Source organism: Microcebus murinus, chromosome 6, assembly GCF_040939455.1.
Source record: "Microcebus murinus isolate Inina chromosome 6, M.murinus_Inina_mat1.0, whole genome shotgun sequence".
Lineage (NCBI taxonomy): Eukaryota > Metazoa > Chordata > Mammalia > Primates > Cheirogaleidae > Microcebus > Microcebus murinus.
In genome coordinates this window covers 86,557,603-86,577,669 of record NC_134109.1, presented here as the reverse complement: position 1 = coordinate 86,577,669, position 20,067 = coordinate 86,557,603, and the positions used below count along the sequence as shown (strand labels likewise).

At 39.7% G+C, this 20,067-nt stretch overlaps 1 protein-coding gene across 1 annotated transcript in view; it reads left to right on the top strand.

Annotated features, from left to right (window-relative positions):
• Positions 1-20,067, top strand: part of FBN1 (fibrillin 1) — a 235,036-nt gene that overhangs the window by 141,650 nt on the left and 73,319 nt on the right. Inside the window, exons 16-29 of the mRNA XM_076004337.1 lie at positions 698-820; positions 1,917-2,069; positions 6,067-6,120; positions 7,729-7,854; positions 9,954-10,079; positions 10,627-10,746; positions 10,966-11,103; positions 11,976-12,026; positions 13,652-13,777; positions 15,948-16,175; positions 17,251-17,376; positions 17,503-17,631; positions 18,475-18,600; positions 18,712-18,837. Of these exons, the coding sequence (XP_075860452.1) occupies positions 698-820; positions 1,917-2,069; positions 6,067-6,120; positions 7,729-7,854; positions 9,954-10,079; positions 10,627-10,746; positions 10,966-11,103; positions 11,976-12,026; positions 13,652-13,777; positions 15,948-16,175; positions 17,251-17,376; positions 17,503-17,631; positions 18,475-18,600; positions 18,712-18,837 (1,752 nt within the window). The remainder of the gene's footprint in view (positions 1-697; positions 821-1,916; positions 2,070-6,066; positions 6,121-7,728; positions 7,855-9,953; positions 10,080-10,626; positions 10,747-10,965; positions 11,104-11,975; positions 12,027-13,651; positions 13,778-15,947; positions 16,176-17,250; positions 17,377-17,502; positions 17,632-18,474; positions 18,601-18,711; positions 18,838-20,067) is intronic.

Below are 20,067 nucleotides of genomic sequence, written 5' to 3'. Positions count from 1 at the left end.
TACATATACAAAACTATAAAATATTTGTAATGTTCAAGAAAGACTTTGCTGGGTTCCAATTGCTTACAGTGCTGTTATTGACCAAGAATGGTCATCAAAATTATCTATAATCGTTTTCTGTTCTTTTTCTATGGTGTTCCATCAAAGCTTTAGTTGTACATCTCTTAATATTAGAGATTAATTGATTAGAAATTAATTGTCCCAGAGAGCTAAGGTATGGGTGAAAATGGAATGGACACCAGTCTGAGTGACAAATGCTAAAGAAAAAGTTTCCTGCCCAAGTCAAAGATGCAATTTATTATCAAGTTAAATTTCTGGCATTCCTGGAAGAGCTACAGTGTGATGCATTACACAAAACCCTTTGGTCTCTTAGCAGCTATTTTTTTTTCTTCCTCCAATTCTGTTTTTGCCTTTGTGATTTATTTTGGGCTTAAAAAAAAAAAAAAACCTCTTGGGAGAATATTGTAGGTTTTCATGGAAAAATAATAAGCTGTAATAGCTGATCTCTCTTGATTTTGTTACTATTCTTTCAAAGGAAAATGAGAATGCATCTCGTTGAGCTTTTATTTTTTTGATGCTGCATGTTATTAATATTTTCTATCTTCCCCATTTTCAAGTGTTTTAACGTGATTGTAAATGTGTTACGGTTTTAGATAAATGTCACTTCATTTTTAATAAATGCCTCTCCCCACCGCAGACATTAACGAGTGTGAGACACCTGGGATCTGCATGAATGGCCGCTGCGTGAACACGGATGGCTCCTACAGGTGTGAATGCTTCCCTGGCCTGGCCGTGGGTCTGGATGGACGTGTGTGTGTCGGTAAGAAAAAGCCCTGCCTGGCCATATGTGCTAGAGATCCGCCCTCTCTCAATCAGTAAAGCCCACCAATAACAAGTGCACTGTGCTGTAGCAGATAAGAAATAGTGAATATTTGTGTAGCAACAAACCAACAGGAGTCAGTTCTCTTCTTCAAAACATTGTTCATTAATTTAAGGAATAGAAAGATGTGCTGAGATAAGTGAAAAGCAGGAAAAATCTCCACCTCTCCTTCCCCCTTTTCTTCCCTAATCCCATAGCTGTCCTCAATTTTCTCTAACCCTCCTTTCTTGATAATCAATGGCCTTTTTAGATTGGCCTATATATGCTTATTATCTTGAACATTTTAATAGAGAATGAATGCCCAAAGGTAGTATAGAAAGCATAGTAGAATAAAGATATTCCAGAAACATGTATGATGATAATTTTATGTGGCTTCATAAAAAGTATGAGACTTGTCAGGAAAAGGATACAAATTTTATCCAAATTATTTTCAAGAAAGGTTTTCAGTAAACCCTTTGAATAGGGAAAGGATTGGGCATAGCTGGAAACTCCCTCCCTGGTGGCAAAGATAACACTGCTTAGTTGACCAGCATCTACAGATTTATATAATGAACCTTTTACAGATTAAACTTTCTCCTTTTTGGAAAGTACACCTAATTCAGACATTCAGTAATCGCGTGTTTATTTTGGGGTAGGCCACATTTCTAATAAAGGTCTTATTTAAGCATGGTGTGAGATTCAACATTCATCCATCATTCATTCAACATTTATTAAGTGCCTGTTCTGCACAGGCCTAGGGAGGATAAAAATGAATGAGATATCATCCTAGCACTTAAGGATGTCACAGTTTGGTAAACCATGGAAGTTTCTAGAAAACTGGAATCTGGCCATCCGTTTCCAATTCTTGGAAGCTAAATGTGTTTTGTTTCTTGTTTTGGGTTTTTTTTTTTCCTTTCTTTTGAGCCCTAATACCAGGGGCATTCTCTGTGAGTTAGAACAGAGACAAATGGATAAATAAAGCCAGCTTCAACTCTGACCTTGGGGGTTCTCATTGTTTGAAGTGACAGTGTGATGACAGATGGTTCTTCCTGTTTAGACACACACATGCGGAGCACATGCTACGGTGGATACAAGAGAGGCCAGTGTGTCAAACCCTTGTTTGGTGCTGTTACTAAATCCGAATGCTGCTGTGCCAGCACCGAGTATGCATTTGGGGAACCTTGCCAGCCATGTCCTGCACAGAATTCAGGTATGTGATGTCACTGAGATACCCTCATGCTGCCAGCCTTCTGCCATGGTCTTTGTATTTATGCAAGTCACAAAGAAAGATTATGCTTTGTAGGTATATCATCGCTTGCCTGGGGTCTTGTCAGAGGCTGGCCGGTGTCTAACTGCACGTTACTCACCCCATCCTCACAATCATTTGGAATAGCGAGTGCATTTGTACCTCCCACGTGAACTCCCCCAACTCAATAAGATTCATGCTTTTTGGAACACAAGCAACTTGCCTTGTTTTCTAAAGTCGTTTCCTGATGTTTGCATTTTGCAGGAACTATTATAAAAGCAGAATTTGACACGGTATAAAAGTAAATAATTTTCAGATTATCTGCACATTTCCAACAGTTTGCCAGAAGGTCATTTGTGGTTTTCTTAAAGGATTTTAATCAACCTTAGGGAAAATAGTCTTTTTCTCTGGGGAGGTGGCGTGGCATAGTGAGAAGAGAGCTGGATGGCAAGTCAGGATTTGCTCTCCCATCCACAGGCAGACAAGTTAGTTAATTGGCAGGGACAGGGGTGGGGGACAGGCGGTGGGGCTAGTTCTTTGTGGATTTTTGTTTATTTAGGAATTTTTCTCACCTATTTTCAAATGGATGTGAGATGGCTTACATTAATAAATTGAATTATAGAATAGAATAATAAGGAAAAAGGATCCTTAGACTTCTCACCTACAAAATGAGTTGCCTTAGATAATCAGGAAGGTCCTCTCCATTTGTAAATTATTTCTATTTGTAAAGCAAAAATAGTTTATTGAAATTAAAACAATAGACCATTAGAATTTGAGCACAATTTTAAGGTAGCTTGGCAGTTGACTACTAATGTCCTAAATAGAGTTAGACCTGATATTGAAAATAAATTGATTGCTTTGATTGGTTGGTTTACATGTAAGATTCAGGGAGTTTATTTCTGCCTTAAATAAAATGAATTAAAGATTAACCCATGATTTTTAAAGATTTACTATTTTTAAAATAATATTTTGAGATTATAGTTAGAAATTAAAATATATTATGAGAAATTAAAGTTAAATGGCAGACTTTAAAAGAAATGAGGGGTGCCAATTAAAAGAAAACAAGTTTTGTCTTGGCTGAGTACTTCACCCAAAGAATAATATACAAATTATCATGTTATATGAGTATCATTTTATATGTAATCACTAATTATTTATATACATATTTATAATACTTTATAAATATCATTCTATCAAAGAGACTTCCATATAACTTTATAGTTGCATATGAGTCATATCATCCTCTTGTATGTTACTTTAATTTTTCAAAGTATTTTTCTTACATACTTTGAATTTACAAGACAGATGAGTATGGTGAAAATTGGCACACAAGAATATAGGTAATTTGTTCACCTGTTGAATGAGTGGAAAAGCCAAGACTTAGAATCCAGTAACTTGGGTGCAGGTAATTTTTGCTTTTACATTTTCCTCTGGACCAAGTACATCTTCAAAGAATTCTTATGCTACATAGGATATAATATGGGTTTATAAAAAGATGACCAAAAGAGACCAAGTTTCTTTAAGTAGCTGTCTTAGTCCATTTTGTGTTGCAACAACAGAATACCACAGCCTGGGTAATTTATAAAGAAAAGAAATTTATATCTCACAGTTCTTGGGAGATCTGTGAAGGGCAAGAAAGCAAGAGGGGACCAAACTTGTTTTTATAACAAGCACACTCTGGAGATAACTGATCCATTCCCATGATGATGACATTAACCCATTCACGAAAGCTCTGCCCTCATGACCAATCATGAAGTCCCACCTCCTGGCACTGTGGCACTGGAGATTAAATTCCTCACACATGAATTTTGGAGGACGCATTCAAACCATAGCAGCAGTAAAGCTTAAAGAGAGTTAAATCTGAGGCCCAGTTCCACCAACTTCTGTTTTATATTTGAATGAATTTACACAGAAGAGGTCCACATGTGGAAATGGTTTTATTCAGTTTGGTTTCTCTACCTCTCCGGTGGCTAAAGATGCCAAATCATGAAAGATCCAAATGCAGGATATCCCTCATTTCAGGAGGGAGGGAGGAAGGATTTTTAAAAAGTACTGACAATACTCAAAATGAGTATCTTTAGTCCGTTGAGTGAGAGACTCCAATTATACAAGATCTAAAGTTCATCTCTATGCTCTGTACATCAAACAAGCTGTGTATGGAGCTTTTTCTCACTGGCTACTGAAGCTGATTCAAGCCCTCTTGCCTCCTCAGCCTTCTGACAATGGCATTTGCTTCTCACAGAAATTGCTCAGTTAAACCCACAGGAGTGTAATTCTGGGGAATTTTCTCATGTGTCCTCCATAGCACTGTCTCCATAGTGCTACACCGAGTTAACTCAGCAATACCTACCCTCATTCAGTGCTTGAGCTGTGCACAGTTACATGTTCCCTCATTAAATCTGCAGAACTACCAGGTGAAATGGGTATCATTACCTCCAATTTATAGAAGAGGAAACTAACAGAGGGAAAGGACTTGCTCCCAAGACCCCCAGCAATAAGCCTTGTCATCAGCATTCAGACCCATGGTGATTTGACTTCACTACAAAGAATAGTCTAGCACTAGATCCTGGCCAAATGGAAAACAATGGTGTCAGTCACTCGCTTCCATTTAGGCCAAGCATCACCTAATTTGCCATTAACTGTAAAAGTGCTTTTTACAAAACTGGCATGATTTTGTTTTTCTTGTTGTATTACTTACAGTATTTCACGAATATTTTAATTAATTGCTGATTAATGTAACAAAGTATAAAGGGACAAATTGTTTTTGACTAACAGTCCCTGGTTTTCAAACACACAATGGCAGCCACCTTCCCACTGGTTCCTTTTTTGGCCCCTTTTAAGATGATTTGAAAATTAAGGGATCTCACTGCTTTTCTCAAATTAACATTTGTTAGAAGACAGTGATTTTTGTATAACTCATTTGCATTCACAGTTATCAGGAATGCAACCCTCTAGCATGCCAAAGTATAATATAAGAAGAGCTATTTGCTTCCACAGTTGAGTTGCAGTCAGTCTCTACAAAAAAAGCCCATCTCTAATATCCCCTTCTCTTTTTTTTTTTTTTTTACTGATCTGGGACTTTAAAATATCCCCTTCTTCTTCCAGTTAAATGCAGAATATTCACATTTGACTTTGAGACAGTGGTTGCCAGAAACCTTGGGCAGCTAAGGGGTTGCTTTAGTTTCTTTTCCTCAGATACAGTGTGATTCCAGTTAGTTCTCCATTTTCATCATTCACTCTTACGTTCGTCTAAACATTGTTGGAATTGTATGCAAAAACATTGTATTAATTTTAAGAAATAGAAATCTGATTCCATCACAGATCTGGGAACGTATTTTGTATACCTCAGTTTCTTCAATAATATCGAACAGTTTTAGCATTAAGCAGTACTTTCCCTATGGATGATATATCATGGAGAATGAATGCAATTTTTCGATAAATGTTAACTTTAAAAATGCACTGAAATGCAAGAGTAGATACTCTGTTGTTCTTGTGAAGGGAGGCTAGAGAATTTGCAGAGAGAAATGAGGAAATGTTAAGAACTTGATTATACTGAGAAAACAGCTAGTACTGAGAAACAAAATTATTCCCAAGATGGTGGGAGAAAGTTTTATTAATAGTTAAGAAACCACATTTTAACAGGCACATTTCACCGTAAGTGTAAAGTGTTCCCTGGTGAACAAAATCAAGTTATAGGAAAAACACCTTTTCCGAAAGTGCTTTGCGCAAGGAATTGCCGTAACTTGCCTGTATCCTTAAAAGTTGTTTTCCTCGGTGATGCAGAGCCTTTAAAATGGGAGCCTGGTTTAAAGGTGACTCCCCCTGGAGATGCCTCATCTTCCGTTACCACTTAATATCGGGTTCTACTCACTTTGGAGGAAATGATGTATGCAAAGCCAAGGGCAGGATCGACCTGTTCTGCAAACAAGGGAATCATTTACTATCTGTTAATTTATTGCAGCGGAATATCAGGCACTCTGCAGCAGCGGTCCAGGAATGACATCAGCGGGCAGCGGTAAGGATTTGTCTCAAAATTTACTACCTTAAGCATGTGCAGAGGCAGCATTGGGCCTTCCTGTGGGTTTCCAATTGGTCCCTTTACACCAGTCTGGCCTGACTCCTTCTCTGGCCATCACTGCATGCTGTATCTTGGACATCCATCTAGAAACCCCCAATGGCAGAGCAGCCATGGGTATGGTGAGCTCTGGGATTGTGGGTGTGGGTGTGGGGCTGGGCCACCGAAGGGACTGGCTTCCCAGGGCAGATGAAGGATACCTGTGGATGGGATATAATGGCAGTGGTTGCTCACTCTTGGCAGTCTGACCCTCCTTTGCATCTTCCACTATTGAGTACAGTCAGGAGTATATAGGCTGGCTGAACCATTATCTGTCTACATTCTGAATGATTTCTTAACTGTCAAGTGCTCAGTCATACTAAGGTGGCAAAAGAGAGCCATCATGTTTTTTAACAAGCAGTGACGGCAATTAATTGAGTTGAAAGAGAATGAAATATTTAAGTGTAGGAATTAGAACCAGAGGAATATTGGTGCCATAGAAAGAATTAAAGTTAAAAGGGAGAATTGGAACAAGTGTAAAAATAGGTGAGAAGAAAGTAGAAGGGATTCTTTTTTTAATTTAAAACTAAACATTTTGTTTCAGGAGAATTCTGGGGGGGAAAAGTGGACTGGCTGAATTGATTGTGGGTTCATTCAACACGATTAATTTCGTCATTATGCTTGAATGAAGATGGGAGGGGGTATTCAGAGGAGGAATGAGAAGAAGTAAGGAAATTTACAATGACTAAGGAGTTAGTGGGGAATAAATAAATTGTGATGGGGTCTTGGAGAAGAACAAAAAAGTCAGCCCTGATTTATAGAAGAGTGAGGTAACCAGGATTTGAGACTACATATTCACTGACTGTCATTCTGCGTCGCCCTTGCCTAGGAGAGCCCTCCTCAGGCTGTGAGAGCTCACAAGAGGGAGGACCCTGCCTCATCTAGGCACAATAGCAGAAGCTTTTTCAGAGCATGTGGTGTTTCAGCTGGCTTTTGGCCAATGAATAGGCCTGCTTCAGGCATTCCTGACACAGAGTGAAGAGGGCATTTTGTATATTCATGGAAGAGGGAGAAATTTGGAGTACATAAACAAAGGATTCACATTTCAATTTAATCTTGAGGACATTATTGAACCTACAAAAGTTCGACCATGGGAATGACATTGTCACCTTGTTTCTAGGATGTTAGGGACAGTGGCAGTGTGGGAGGTACATAGAAGAGGGAGGGGCTGGAGATAGGGAGACCAGTTGTAGGGACTTGGGCTCTGCAGTTGATCCACTTTTCCATCTGGGTGCTTGGACTAGGAGATGCCCGGGAGGTCTCCTTCAGCTTGGTTAAGGATTAGTAATCTTGTAGTTCCAGCTCACGTGCCAAGTTCTTCTCAGGGACTAGTGGAAGAAAGATTTGAATCAGAATATCTCACTGGAAGAAAAAGGGATCAAGCATTCTCTTTTTATTATTGTTCAAGAGGTCCTTAGGTCATTACATTTATTGTAATGTTATGTCGTTAACAGTTCATTTGATGTTTATTTTAGAATGTTAATTGATTTTACACTTTTCGTGGTGCAGATATAAATGAATGTGCCTTAGATCCTGATATTTGCCCAAATGGAATTTGTGAAAATCTTCGTGGGACCTACAAATGCATATGCAACTCAGGATATGAAGTAGATTCAACTGGGAAGAACTGTGTCGGTGAGAAGTTTTACCTGTTTCTTAAGGCATTTCATGCATAATGCATTCCTTCTTTTGTTACCTGGAGAAGACTGCTCTTGAGTAACTTAGAGGACTGGGCAAATTGATGCTTTACACTTTGAATGTTGGCATGGCATATACATGTTTTTATTAGCAAAAAATTACATAACTGAATCTTGACACTTTACGAATAATGATGTATCAGATTCATTCCTTAAAAGAGAAGCTCCTTAGGTACATAAAACACAAAGATTCTGAGCCATTCTTATGTGGCTACAAAGTCATCCTTGTTTTTACTGAGAGAAGCAACTCTTCTCCCAGCCACTTACTTACTAGATTTAACCAGACAAAACACAGCTTATTTTCAGTGATAAATGCTGTTAAGCTTAACACACACCATTTTTGATACTGTAACAATTCTTAGTGAAGATACCTGCTAGTAACTAAATAAATCATTTGTTTGGGAAGAAAATGGTCAAATGGGCATTAAAGATGCTGTTGGTTTTTCTTCAGCATTCTCCTAGACTAGTATTTTCTGAAATGCATTGCTCATTCCATAGTGTGGGGACATACTAAAGTTCCTTGAAGTTGAGCTTCAAAAACCAGGATATTCATACTCATGGGAATATGTAAGGAAGTACTAAAACCAAAATGTAAGATGGTGCATCATTTTAATGTGGAGGCAAAACACCTTTTACACACAAGCAAACATACTTTAATGGAATAGGATAAAAACTAATAAGCTTTAAGATAAAATAGGAGACCTCAAATACATTTTTTACTTTTTGAAAGCCATGTAGGGTTTTAGAGTTAAGAGCTTCCTCTCACCTGCCATTGGTGGTATTTTTGGAAGGTACTGGTCTAAGGTACTAGTCTATGTTTTTGGAACATGTAATTATTCAGAGATGATACAGATTGAAATAAACAAAAAGTCTTTCATTCTTTCAACACAACACGTAATCTAGTAAATACCAACTACTCGTTGAATGCTGGACTGAACTATCTTCCATCCCGCCGCCAGAACTGTATGTTCTGACCCAAGAGAAGAAAGTTCCTACCCTCATATGTCCCTGGACATCAGCTATTTTATTTGTCACATCTCTTACTTTACCATCTGATGTCCTCTGGTGCTGGGGACCCTTTGGGGAAGCATTAGCAGCATTCCTTGTATTATTTTGATAGAATTATCAGCATTCTGTGTGCCCAGATAATAATATAACTTCATACTTGATTTTTTCATATTTTAAGTACTTTACAAATATGTTACTGATTTAAGTGTATGTATTGCTGTGAACCATGCAGTTTCCCAGTGTTAAATTTGTATATCTTTTATGTTAGGGCTAATAACTGTCAAAGGATGATCTACTAATAATTAGAATCTCTCAGTGTGTAAAAAATTTCTTTCAAAGGTCTAGCCTCTTTTCTAGGCTGCAGGATATAATTGAGCTTAAAGGAATATAACAAACTATATAATTTCTACATTTCCAAAATTATCTAAGTAATATGTACCTTTAAGTTGGGTTTTGTTTCAGATGGGCAAATTATTCAGGTGAAAGCAAGGAGTTTTCCTAAGCTCTCTGAATCGTGAGTCTAAATTTCCAATGACAAATATAAACTCTACAGATTGCTTCATACTTTATAAACATAACTGCAGACAACTTAAATTATTATAAGGAAGAAACACCCATCTTGGAACTAATACATATCAAAGATGGACCACACTTTCTAAATATTTATTTAGTTCCTTAAATCAATAAGATTAGTCCTCTTAATTCTGACACAAGGAAGCAGTTATATAAAGTAAAGATTAATGATTTCCAGCAAATCCAGGGTTTTTTTTTTTTTCCTGCTAAAGAAAAAAGTGAATTAAATACTGTCTGGTGACTGTAGGCTTTGTAAATACCTAGTTTAGATAACCAGTTCAAGCCCCTATTTTCCTAAAATGAGGTAACTTAGGCAAAAACCAATAGTATGGGAGTTTTGCCTCTTTGCTTGAATTGATTATATTAGTATGACTTTAAACACCTAACCTAAAAGAGCAACAAAGTTGCATGCAAAGGATGGACTCTTTTAAATGTTCATTTTCATTGACTTTCCAGATATTAATGAATGCGTACTGAACAGTCTACTTTGTGACAATGGACAATGTAGAAACACTCCTGGAAGTTTTGTCTGTACCTGCCCCAAAGGATTTATATATAAACCTGACCTAAAAACCTGTGAAGGTAAACCATATTTTTGTTCTTATACTATGTACTTTGCTGCCTTTTGGAATGCCATTAGGAAACCATAAGAATAAATTGAAGTCACTTGTAATTTAGACAGTGATGTCCATTTAGTTGAAATTCTGTTGTCCTAAATGGCACTTGTATGTAGTTTGTAAGCCACTGATGGTATTTACCTGCAACTGGAATTTTATTTGCCATGTATTATACACTTAAATGCCATTTAAAAGTTTCATTTTGCAATTTTCTTCAACTGGCATTTATTTGCCATAGTTTAATACATTAAGAAAATATCATATATGCTATTTGAATTAATAACTCAGAAATAATTAGCTCCAGATTTCCTGAATAAAAAGATTCAATCAAGTGCTGCATTCTATAGTGTGGAGATATGCTCAATTACTATTTTGGTGTTCCATCTAGTCTAGAAAAATCTATTTAGGTCAGCTTTGCTATCTAATGAAAAAATATGTGGTAGCAATTCAGGCTTACTCATTTAGGCCCAGGAGTAGTTTTTAGCAGTAATGTAGACCTATTTTTGTTTCAGACATCGACGAATGTGAATCAAGTCCTTGCATTAATGGAGTCTGCAAGAACAGCCCAGGCTCTTTTATTTGTGAATGTTCTTCTGAAAGTACTTTGGATCCAACAAAAACCATCTGCATAGGTATTTATCTTTCTTAGAATGACTTTTCTATGTTTACCAATGCTGCTGTCCTTAATGTCAGCTTTTACTGCAGAAGGGTTTAAGTGTGAAAACAACATTAAAAACTATCGTTGTTGCTTGTTTCATGGTGCTGTTCTTGCTGTAATCCCCATGTGCATGTTTAGACTGTTGACATAGATTCTATTAAATATCTGTTGACTATTATTTCCTTGTCTGCAGAAACCATCAAGGGCACTTGCTGGCAGACTGTCATCAACGGGCGGTGTGAGATCAACATCAACGGAGCCACCTTGAAGTCCCAGTGCTGCTCCTCCCTTGGTGCTGCCTGGGGGAGTCCCTGCACCCTGTGTCAAGTTGGTAAGAGAAACCCATGCTGGGGCTCCTCTGCCACCCTTTGATATCCACATAAAAAGGGGAAGCCCAGTACTGTGTTTATTTAGGTTCACAGGGGAATTTTACGAGCCTTACTTCTGATGACCTCAATGAAACATACTGCTGCATGGGAAATAAGTGTCAAGGACAATAATTTTATGTGCTGCAGTAACCACACCGTAATGCGGTTAGCTAGGGCTGCCTCCCCAGAGCACCAGTTCCTGCTGGCTCTCTTGGGAACCTCGTGGTTAGGGGTCCTGGGCCTGTTACAGGTACAGATTCTCTTCCAAAAAAACTAATTGGTGCAAAGAAACCGGTATTCGTGACTAAACTTCCTAACGATTTCTGGGGAACTTCTAAGTCTGTTGGGAAGCTGAGGTTTGAGAGTCTTTTTCAGGGTTTTGTGGATTCAGTGTTTGAATGTATAAATGTGTGAATTTATGTAGTGTGAATGCTGCAGGGCATGAGATCTCCAAATGCTAGACTGTGTTTTCCGTATTTATGTTGCAATATTTATGTTGCAGTAATCCTATGGTGGGATTCCTGTTTTCAGGATAATAGGAAGAGAGAAATCTATATTCAGTTTCCCTCTTAGCTCTCACCTGAGCATGATCTACAGGGTACCTTTGTGTCTTTTAGGATGTCTTAGAGGAATTGAGCTTTATTGGAGGAGACATTTCATTATTACTCTTCCTCATCTATGCAATCTCAGAAATACTTTGTTATCTCATATTTATTCATAGAAACAAAATCTAATTCAGGTTCCAGGTCATCTCTCATGTTTTTTATACTATGTCATAACTACAAAGTCTGGATATTGTTATCTTAAATTTGTTTTTTTGTTTTTTTTTTAACAGATCCCATTTGTGGTAAAGGGTACTCAAGAATTAAAGGAACACAATGTGAAGGTATTTCTGATTATTTAGAAATCATACATTTTTCATGCATAAAGAATGCTTGTATTAGCTTGGACTGGATAAAGCTGTCATATAACTTCACAGTGAGAAATGCATAGCAGAGGGAAAAAAAATAATAAGAACTGCGGAACAGAGCAGATGTTAATTTCACAAGCATATATATGCTATTGCCAGTGTCAGATCACTATGGCCAAAGAACAGGGTGGCTGGAAATGTTTTAGGCTGACCACAGCTGACCTGCTATCTATCAGGAAGAGACAGACAGGAAGTTTTTGATGAGGCTTAAAATTTGCATTTCTCTTGGTTTGCCCTGGGGTTTTTTGTTTATTTGTTTCATGGTCTCGGATGATTTAGAAGGATGCACTCCATTGCCTCTTTTCTGAAGGTCTACGTGGATTCTCTCCAGTGTGCTGCAGTTCTTTCTCACGGAGTCCCAGATAGACATAGGTCATGGTGACTAACACAACCTGACATGACACAGCAGCTGAAAAATTTTAAAAACAGCAATTAGTCCCATATGTGGGATGAAATGAAGTTTTTTTCCCTGCTAAAACAAAGAGGAACACTACAACCCCCACCCAAGGTCTTGCTTTCCAAATGATGACTGAATCCTTTGGCCTTTCTCTGGTCCAGACCCACTGCTAATATAATAACTTATCTGACCTCAGCAGCACATTTTAGTATATAAGTGGCCAGAACTTGTTACAACAAAAGAACCCAAAAAAGGTAGATTCTACCCCCCTCCCCATATTTATTTATCTCTCTTACAAGGAAAGATTTAGAATTTTTTTTTAACATTCCTGTCTTGGAAAGTTTTTTTTTTCTAAATAGAGACATAGTGTGTATGAATTCCTTAGCTAATATTCCCTTTTTTTTGGCATTGGAAAGTAAGTGCCTTTCTTTGGATTAACTTGGTGGTGAATATTTTTCCAAATTAAGTGCAGAGAACATATTGCTCTCTGTTAAGCAAATTGGGAGGGACTGGTACGTTTGAGAGAGATTGGGTCAACGATGAATAAATGAACATGAGCATCTTTTGACTCTCCTCAACCCAAGCTGGGACACCACCAAGGCCGTCTCAGAACGGCCTGAGACCATTGATGATATAGAATTAGTTACATACTTTCTGATGACTTCTCAACACTTCTTGAAAGAGACCCTTCACTGGCCCACATAATACTCAGTGGGAATTTTTTCTAAGGTCACCTTCAAGCTGTTTCTGTTTTGCTAGTTTGAAAGACCGGGTTTTTGTCTCTCTATTTACTTCCAGACATCTGGTCTCATAAAGCAAATTATATGGCCCCTGGTAACCTTACCTGAGATGTCCACGGTTTAATAGAGCTGTCCCCCAAAACCCACACCAGCTCTCTGTCTCTACAACTCAAAAGTTATTCCTTGAGACCGAGAGACAAACTCTTATACCTTTGGTAATAGGAGGGCTCGGTCTAGTTGCTATTCAGACATCCCAGAAATCTTACTTGAACTATTTGGGGGCAAACTGGTTTTGTGAATTTACCAGGTTCAAAATGGAGAAGAATTATGACTCCATGAGCGTAATGAGGTAGAATGATATTATAAAGATATGTTAACATCATGCTTTTTTTTTTCATTTTTAGATATAGATGAATGTGAAGTGTTCCCAGGGGTGTGCAAAAATGGCCTCTGTGTTAACACTAGGGGATCGTTCAAGTGTCAGTGTCCCAATGGAATGACTTTGGATGCCACAGGAAGGATCTGCCTTGGTAAATACTGAGCTTGTTGTTTTTGAAATAATCATTTCTTAAAGATTGTTAGAAACTCAGTTAACAAAATTCAGTTAGCCAGACATCTGTTTTGAAGTACAAACACCCCCGAACTCAGCCTGCCCATTAGGTTCCACGACGGCTTCCTTGACCACAGTCTTCCTAACTCAAGCTCTTTGCTTTTTGTTACTAATGTGTTTTCAACTTGACAACTGTCAAGACCGTGTTAGTGAGGAACAACTTTAGTCCTTTGCTGGTAATGTAACTATTTCTTAAATCGCTACCACCAGAGTTATTATTCCAGAGCTCTTAAAGGTGCCCCTGTACACCAGGGACTATAAAATACAAAGTGAGTGGTGGGAAGAAGAACAACATTTACACATAACTAGAAACTGCAGCCCATGTCTTCTACTCATGTCTGCCATCGACCAGAAGGACAGGTCCTTGCAGGAAACACTGTGGGTATCAAGAGTGAAGGTGCCACCGCCCTGAAGAGTGAACTTGAGGGAGCGCAGGGCAACTGTCACTGCTGGTTGTGATAGGATTCTCCATGCCAACTGCTAGAACCCAAGTGGGGTCCTCAGGCCCAATCATTTTATCGCAATGTTATGAAAGAGTCTGGACATAGAGCCTAGAAGTCTAGGTTCTTAGACTCTAAATCCTAAGCCCCTAAAGGCTCGTGGTGGCAGCAAGTTTGAGATCCTACAGTCATACTTGTGGGGTCTAGAAGACTTATTCTGGAGTTACTACTATGACTTCTGACTGCCTGGAATATGTCCCTTGGATCACTGGTTTCTGAGTATATGACTCTAGAAATGTTACTCTGCTGTACTGAGTATCTGTAACCACATTAACTCTGAAGAGCAACCCTGGTGAAGACCACTATAGGTGGTTAAAAGAGTGCTATGTAGTTAAGGGATTTTGATCACATACAAATCAGAGCTAACAACCCTTTAGATACAGAACTTTATGCTTTTTTGTGTACGTAGTATGGAATAGAAGAGGGATTCAGAGACTAGAGTATTTTTGTAATTCAGGTTGTCAGTTAATCCCATTTTGAATCTTAGAGAGTTTCTTTGTTTAGGAGGGATCAGTATTTAGTGAGAAACTTCTTCCAGGTTCTACAGTTGAAAGATGCTTCAATGTTTTATTTAGGATTCATTTAAAAAGTATCTCTCCTAAAATAGGCAACCTGAATGTAAAGCTTCCCAGCAGGCTTTAAAAGCTTTCAACTCAGTCACTTAGGTGAATTGTTCATGACCACACTGTGAAGGAGAAAGAGAAAGAAGATATGTTTTGCGTTTTAATTACACTTTATAATGTACATTTCAGGTGCATAATCTCATTTGAGCTTCACAGCACCTCCTGAGAGATGGGGGCAACATCATTTAACAGATGTTGAAATTCAGGTTCAGAAGTGATAATTTATCAAAGACGAGTGACTTAGCTGCAGAAAGACCAAGATCTGGGTCTTTTGACCTGTGGTCTTTCACCTGTTCCTCACAATCCCATGAATTTGGGGTTGGGGATAGAAGTATCTCACGTGTGTCCTGAAGATTATGCACATAAGCACGTGTTGAGGTGAAAGAAATATTTGAGAAGAAGAGTGAATAGCTCTTTTTGGGAGGGAGTTTTTCCTGTTTAATCTCAAGTAGGGCAGTCCTCATTCCGTAGTTCACCATTCTACCTTGCCAGAAGTGAAGTGGGTCTGAGAAGAAGGTGACTGAGCTAGCTTGGACATGCTCCAGCGATAAAGAGTGCAGTTTGCTTCTAGCTGTAGAAGAGATGCCAAGACATCCTGGGGTGCAGACATCATTGATAGGCGGGTCTATACAGGAGAAGACATCTCCCAAAAGGGCGCGGTGCGATCTCTCCCAGAATGCTGCTGCTCATGTAGCATGACCAGAAAACACCTAAAATGGAGCGGGAACTTTTCAGAAAGAGGAAGTGCCAAATATGGGTTGGCAAAGAGAAGAGCGTCTTTATTAAGCAGGAATTCCTACCACATTTCTTCTCATGAGGGTTTCTTATGAGGAAAAAAATTAATTCCAGTCAGTTAAGTATATAGCGAATTGTTTTGTATGCTGTACTTTGCCCAACAAAATGTTGGCAGTCTGGGGCAGTGAAAACAAAATAGCTCTCCTCAGCCTCCCTCGGTTCCATGTGACAGATATCCGCCTGGAAACCTGCTTCCTGAGGTACGAGGAGGAGGAGTGCACCCTGCCCATTGCTGGCCGCCACCGCATGGACGCCTGCTGCTGCTCCGTGGGCGCAGCCTGGGGCACCGAGGAATGTGAGGAGTGTCCTGTGAGAAACACCCCCGAGTATGAGGAGCTCTGTCCCAGAGGACCCGGATTTGCCACAAAAGAAATCACGAATGGAAAACCTTTCTTCAAAGGTACAGTGTTTTCAATAGTTGATCGCTTTTGTTTTTAGACCAACAGGATGCTTTTTTTATGATCCCAGAACTTTACTTGATCATCTCAGCATGGATTTTTTTTTTTTTTACTTTCTGAATTATATAATTACCTTTGTGTAGAAAAGTATAGACTTCTTTTTTTCCCCTCCCTGAGATTTTGGTCCCAAGAAGCCCTGGGGGTTAAAATTGTGCTGTGTGGAAAGATAGTTTCTAGATGGCCTCCTTAAATGTCTTTTAAGTAAATTCAGAGGAACTTGAATAATTTGCCTCCAAAGGCTGTGGCAGTTCATTGCTGCTGAAGGACTTGATGTTCTTGAGATTGGATCTGCCAGTTCTGTCTCACATGGCATTAGGTAGAAATGAATTTGTATTTCTTGAGCTGTTGGTCATGCTTTGGAAAGGCTCCTGTAAGAGGAAACTCGGGTTACATGTTACATATATGCAGAGTCCTCTAGCCTACAGGAAGCTCTTTAAATTATATTAATGAAATCTTAACGGTATATAATATTGAGAACATGTTTTTTAAAGAGTACAGGTTATTTGCAAACAATTTAAATTATAAATTACATCTTTTAAAATTCTTATATTTTTGGTATATCCAAAAAAGCATCAAAGAATATTGAATGAATATCTCATTCTACTACACATTCCACTGGTTGCTGTGGGACAGTGTATTCTAGTAATCTTCTATTTGCTTTTTAAGTACAGTAAATTAAACTTTATTGATTCTAAACTAAGAGTCTAGAATGTTTTATTCATTCAGCAAATAGTTTTAAAGTGTTCACTATATATCAGGCACTGTTCTGGGCCCTAGAAGTCCAATAAACACACTCTTGGTTTCTCTAACAATGCTTCATGGAATGTAGAAGTTTAAAAGGCCAGAAGTGTTTACAAAGTTGCATTTCTCACGGATCATCACACATTCTTTGAGATGAGTATTGCCAAGACCTTAAGTCAAGACCTTCCAACCTTCTGGTGTAAAATGGCAGGTGCCGAGACCTCCTAACTAGTTGCTCATGAACTCCCCCCCCACCACATGTTATTTTTCTTGAAGATATCAATGAGTGCAAGATGATACCCAGCCTCTGCACCCACGGCAAGTGCAGAAACACCATTGGCAGCTTCAAGTGCAGGTGTGACAGTGGCTTTGCTCTGGATTCTGAAGAAAGGAACTGCACAGGTCGGTGAATGGGCCTCAAGGGGCAGGAGAGGGGACATCCGTTAAAATTCTTCATCTTTAACATATCGCCACAAGCATTGAGGTTGTCCTGATGCTCACTGGCTGCCACTCGCTGTCTTCGTGCAGACATTGACGAATGCCGCATATCTCCCGACCTGTGTGGCCGGGGCCAGTGCGTGAACACCCCAGGGGACTTTGAATGCAAGTGCGACGAAGGCTATGAAAGTGGATTCATGATGATGAAGAACTGCATGGGTGAGTGTGTGGGCATTGGCTCAGCACGGGAAGAGGAGTCCATGAAGCTTCCATGACTCAGGGCCTGTATCCCAGGTTCTTCCTGCTGCCCCCAGTAGCAGGAAGACCAGTAAGTCAGGAACCGGTCTGCAGCAGAGGGAGACTGACAGGCCGAAGGAATGAGGGAATTCGTGCTGTGGGGTTGAGGGTGACCTAGGAGACCAGTTAGTTGTGGGTCCTTGAGGGGTGAGTTTAACACCTGGAATAGACACCCCCAGGGTAAGAGAGAACAATTCAAACAGAAACTGCAGTAGAGGTCCCATTACAGGGTTTCTTTCCAACATTTCTAGAAAAGGAGATTGATTAAGCCGGTTGCTTTAGCTCCAGGTCCCTGGAAATAAAGTCTGAAATGGGGATTCTTACAAAAAGTGATTTTTGTTTTTTTTTTTGAGGGAGTGATCTCAGGAGGAACCTGTCAGGAAGTGAGGGAAGTGGGTTAGTGCAGGGCAGAGGGAGATATGCCATGAGTTTGGCTGCATTTTGGCCTCAGTCTGATCCTACAGGGAGCTCTGGAGTGTGAATGGCAACAGAGTCGTCCCACCTTGAGACAGGGAGGTGAGTCAGGCTTTATAGTCCCGTGTCAGTTCAATCAGTCATTGGCCATGGGTGGTCCCCAGCATGGGACAAGGCTATCATCTCTCACCTTCCAGGCATTTCTGAGTGAGCTGGATAGCAGTTCTCCAAGAAGGGAGCCTGTGAGCCCTTGGCAGCCAGGACTTGCAGCGACCGGGGGTTGGTGCTCTGCCGGGTAAAGGGGACCAGGACACCACCACCGTCTCCAGCACAGTCATTTCCATTTTGCAGACATCGACGAGTGTCAGAGAGATCCTCTCCTATGCCGAGGAGGCATTTGCCTAAACACAGAGGGTAGCTTCCGCTGCGAGTGCCCGTCTGGTCATCAGCTGTCCCCCAACATCTCTGCATGTATTGGTAAGGAGCAAGGCTTTCACACCTCTTCCCTGTGCTCAGTCGTTGGACCCACGTCCCTGCCAGAGCCAGAAGCTTACGTTTGGATGTTTGCTCCTCTTGTTTTCTCAACAGACATCAACGAGTGTGAACTGAGCGCACACCTCTGCCCCAACGGCCGCTGCGTGAACCTCATAGGGAAGTATCAGTGCGCCTGCAACCCCGGCTACCAGTCGACTCCTGACAGGCTGTTTTGTGTTGGTGAGTTCTGTGTATTTTATTTCACTTTATTTCATTTAGTCTCTTTCTAAAACACTCAAGCAATGGACCGTGAGTTCTGTTTTCACCACCGTTGACTTTTACTTGATCTTTCTTGTTTCCCTGTAAGCAAAATTCTTTTTAAAGAGTGGCTCACAATCTTTGGCTCTCACCTCCCTTATTTGTTTAAAGAACCAGTTAAATGAAGGACGTAGGATGTTGTAGCTCTAATAAGGATTATTTGACCCATGCTGTTTTGAGTAGTGGACAGTGGCATATACTTAGTTAAGTGATACCTAACTCGGTGTTCGTTTGCTGCCTGGCAAATCAACAAGTGATAATTAACCACCTGAAATAAACTAAACACACTGAGCACTGTGGAAAAGACAAAAAAAAGCATAGGGGGGAAAAAGACAAAAAAGTGTAGGGGGAAATTTCTGCCCCTTAAGTGGTTTAGATCAGCTGAAAGATTTCAAAGAATAATTGTTGGAAAGAAGACCATGGAATGTCCGTATCTTAAAGATGGGTTTTTGTGGGACAAGCATTTTGCTTTGTGCTTGGCCCCCTCTGTAGATTTCGTTGTGCTGTGAAGAGTGGCTTGTGGCTTTATTGTGCCCCAAGTCAAAGTGAAATGTTAAATCTGCCAATTTTTGCCTGGTTTGGGGTTTATACCATGTGGAACTGCCAAGTCTCACATGGTTTCCACCCAAAACCATAAATCAGCCCAAATTCTTCTGAAACATGGCCCAGGACAACTCAGAACTCCAACAACTCAGGTTCTTGCGAAGGACTGGAACCTCAGCAAATCACACAGAATTTCAAGTTTTTAACTGAATCTGTTACCAAGAGAATCTCACCATGTGTCCATTATCATGACTGGATATGTTTTCCCAGTACCGAGTCCTTCTGCACTGCAAGGGGCACATTATGTATCATGCATTTAATTGTTTGTCTGTCTTCCAGACTGCAGTCTAATCATTATAAAGGCAGAGATAGTGTCTGTCTCATTTACTATTAGATTCTCATTGTAGGTGTGTAGTTAATATTTGTTAAAGGAATCCAACAGTGACTTCCAATTGCCCTGGGAGGCTTTTTTTCCCCCCTTTCCTTGACTGATGCTTGGAAACCTTAAACATATGCCATGCTCATAAACACAGAGGAGGGTGTCTTAGCCCATTTTTGTGATGCCTAACAGAATACCAGAGACTTGGTAATTTATAATGAACAGAAATG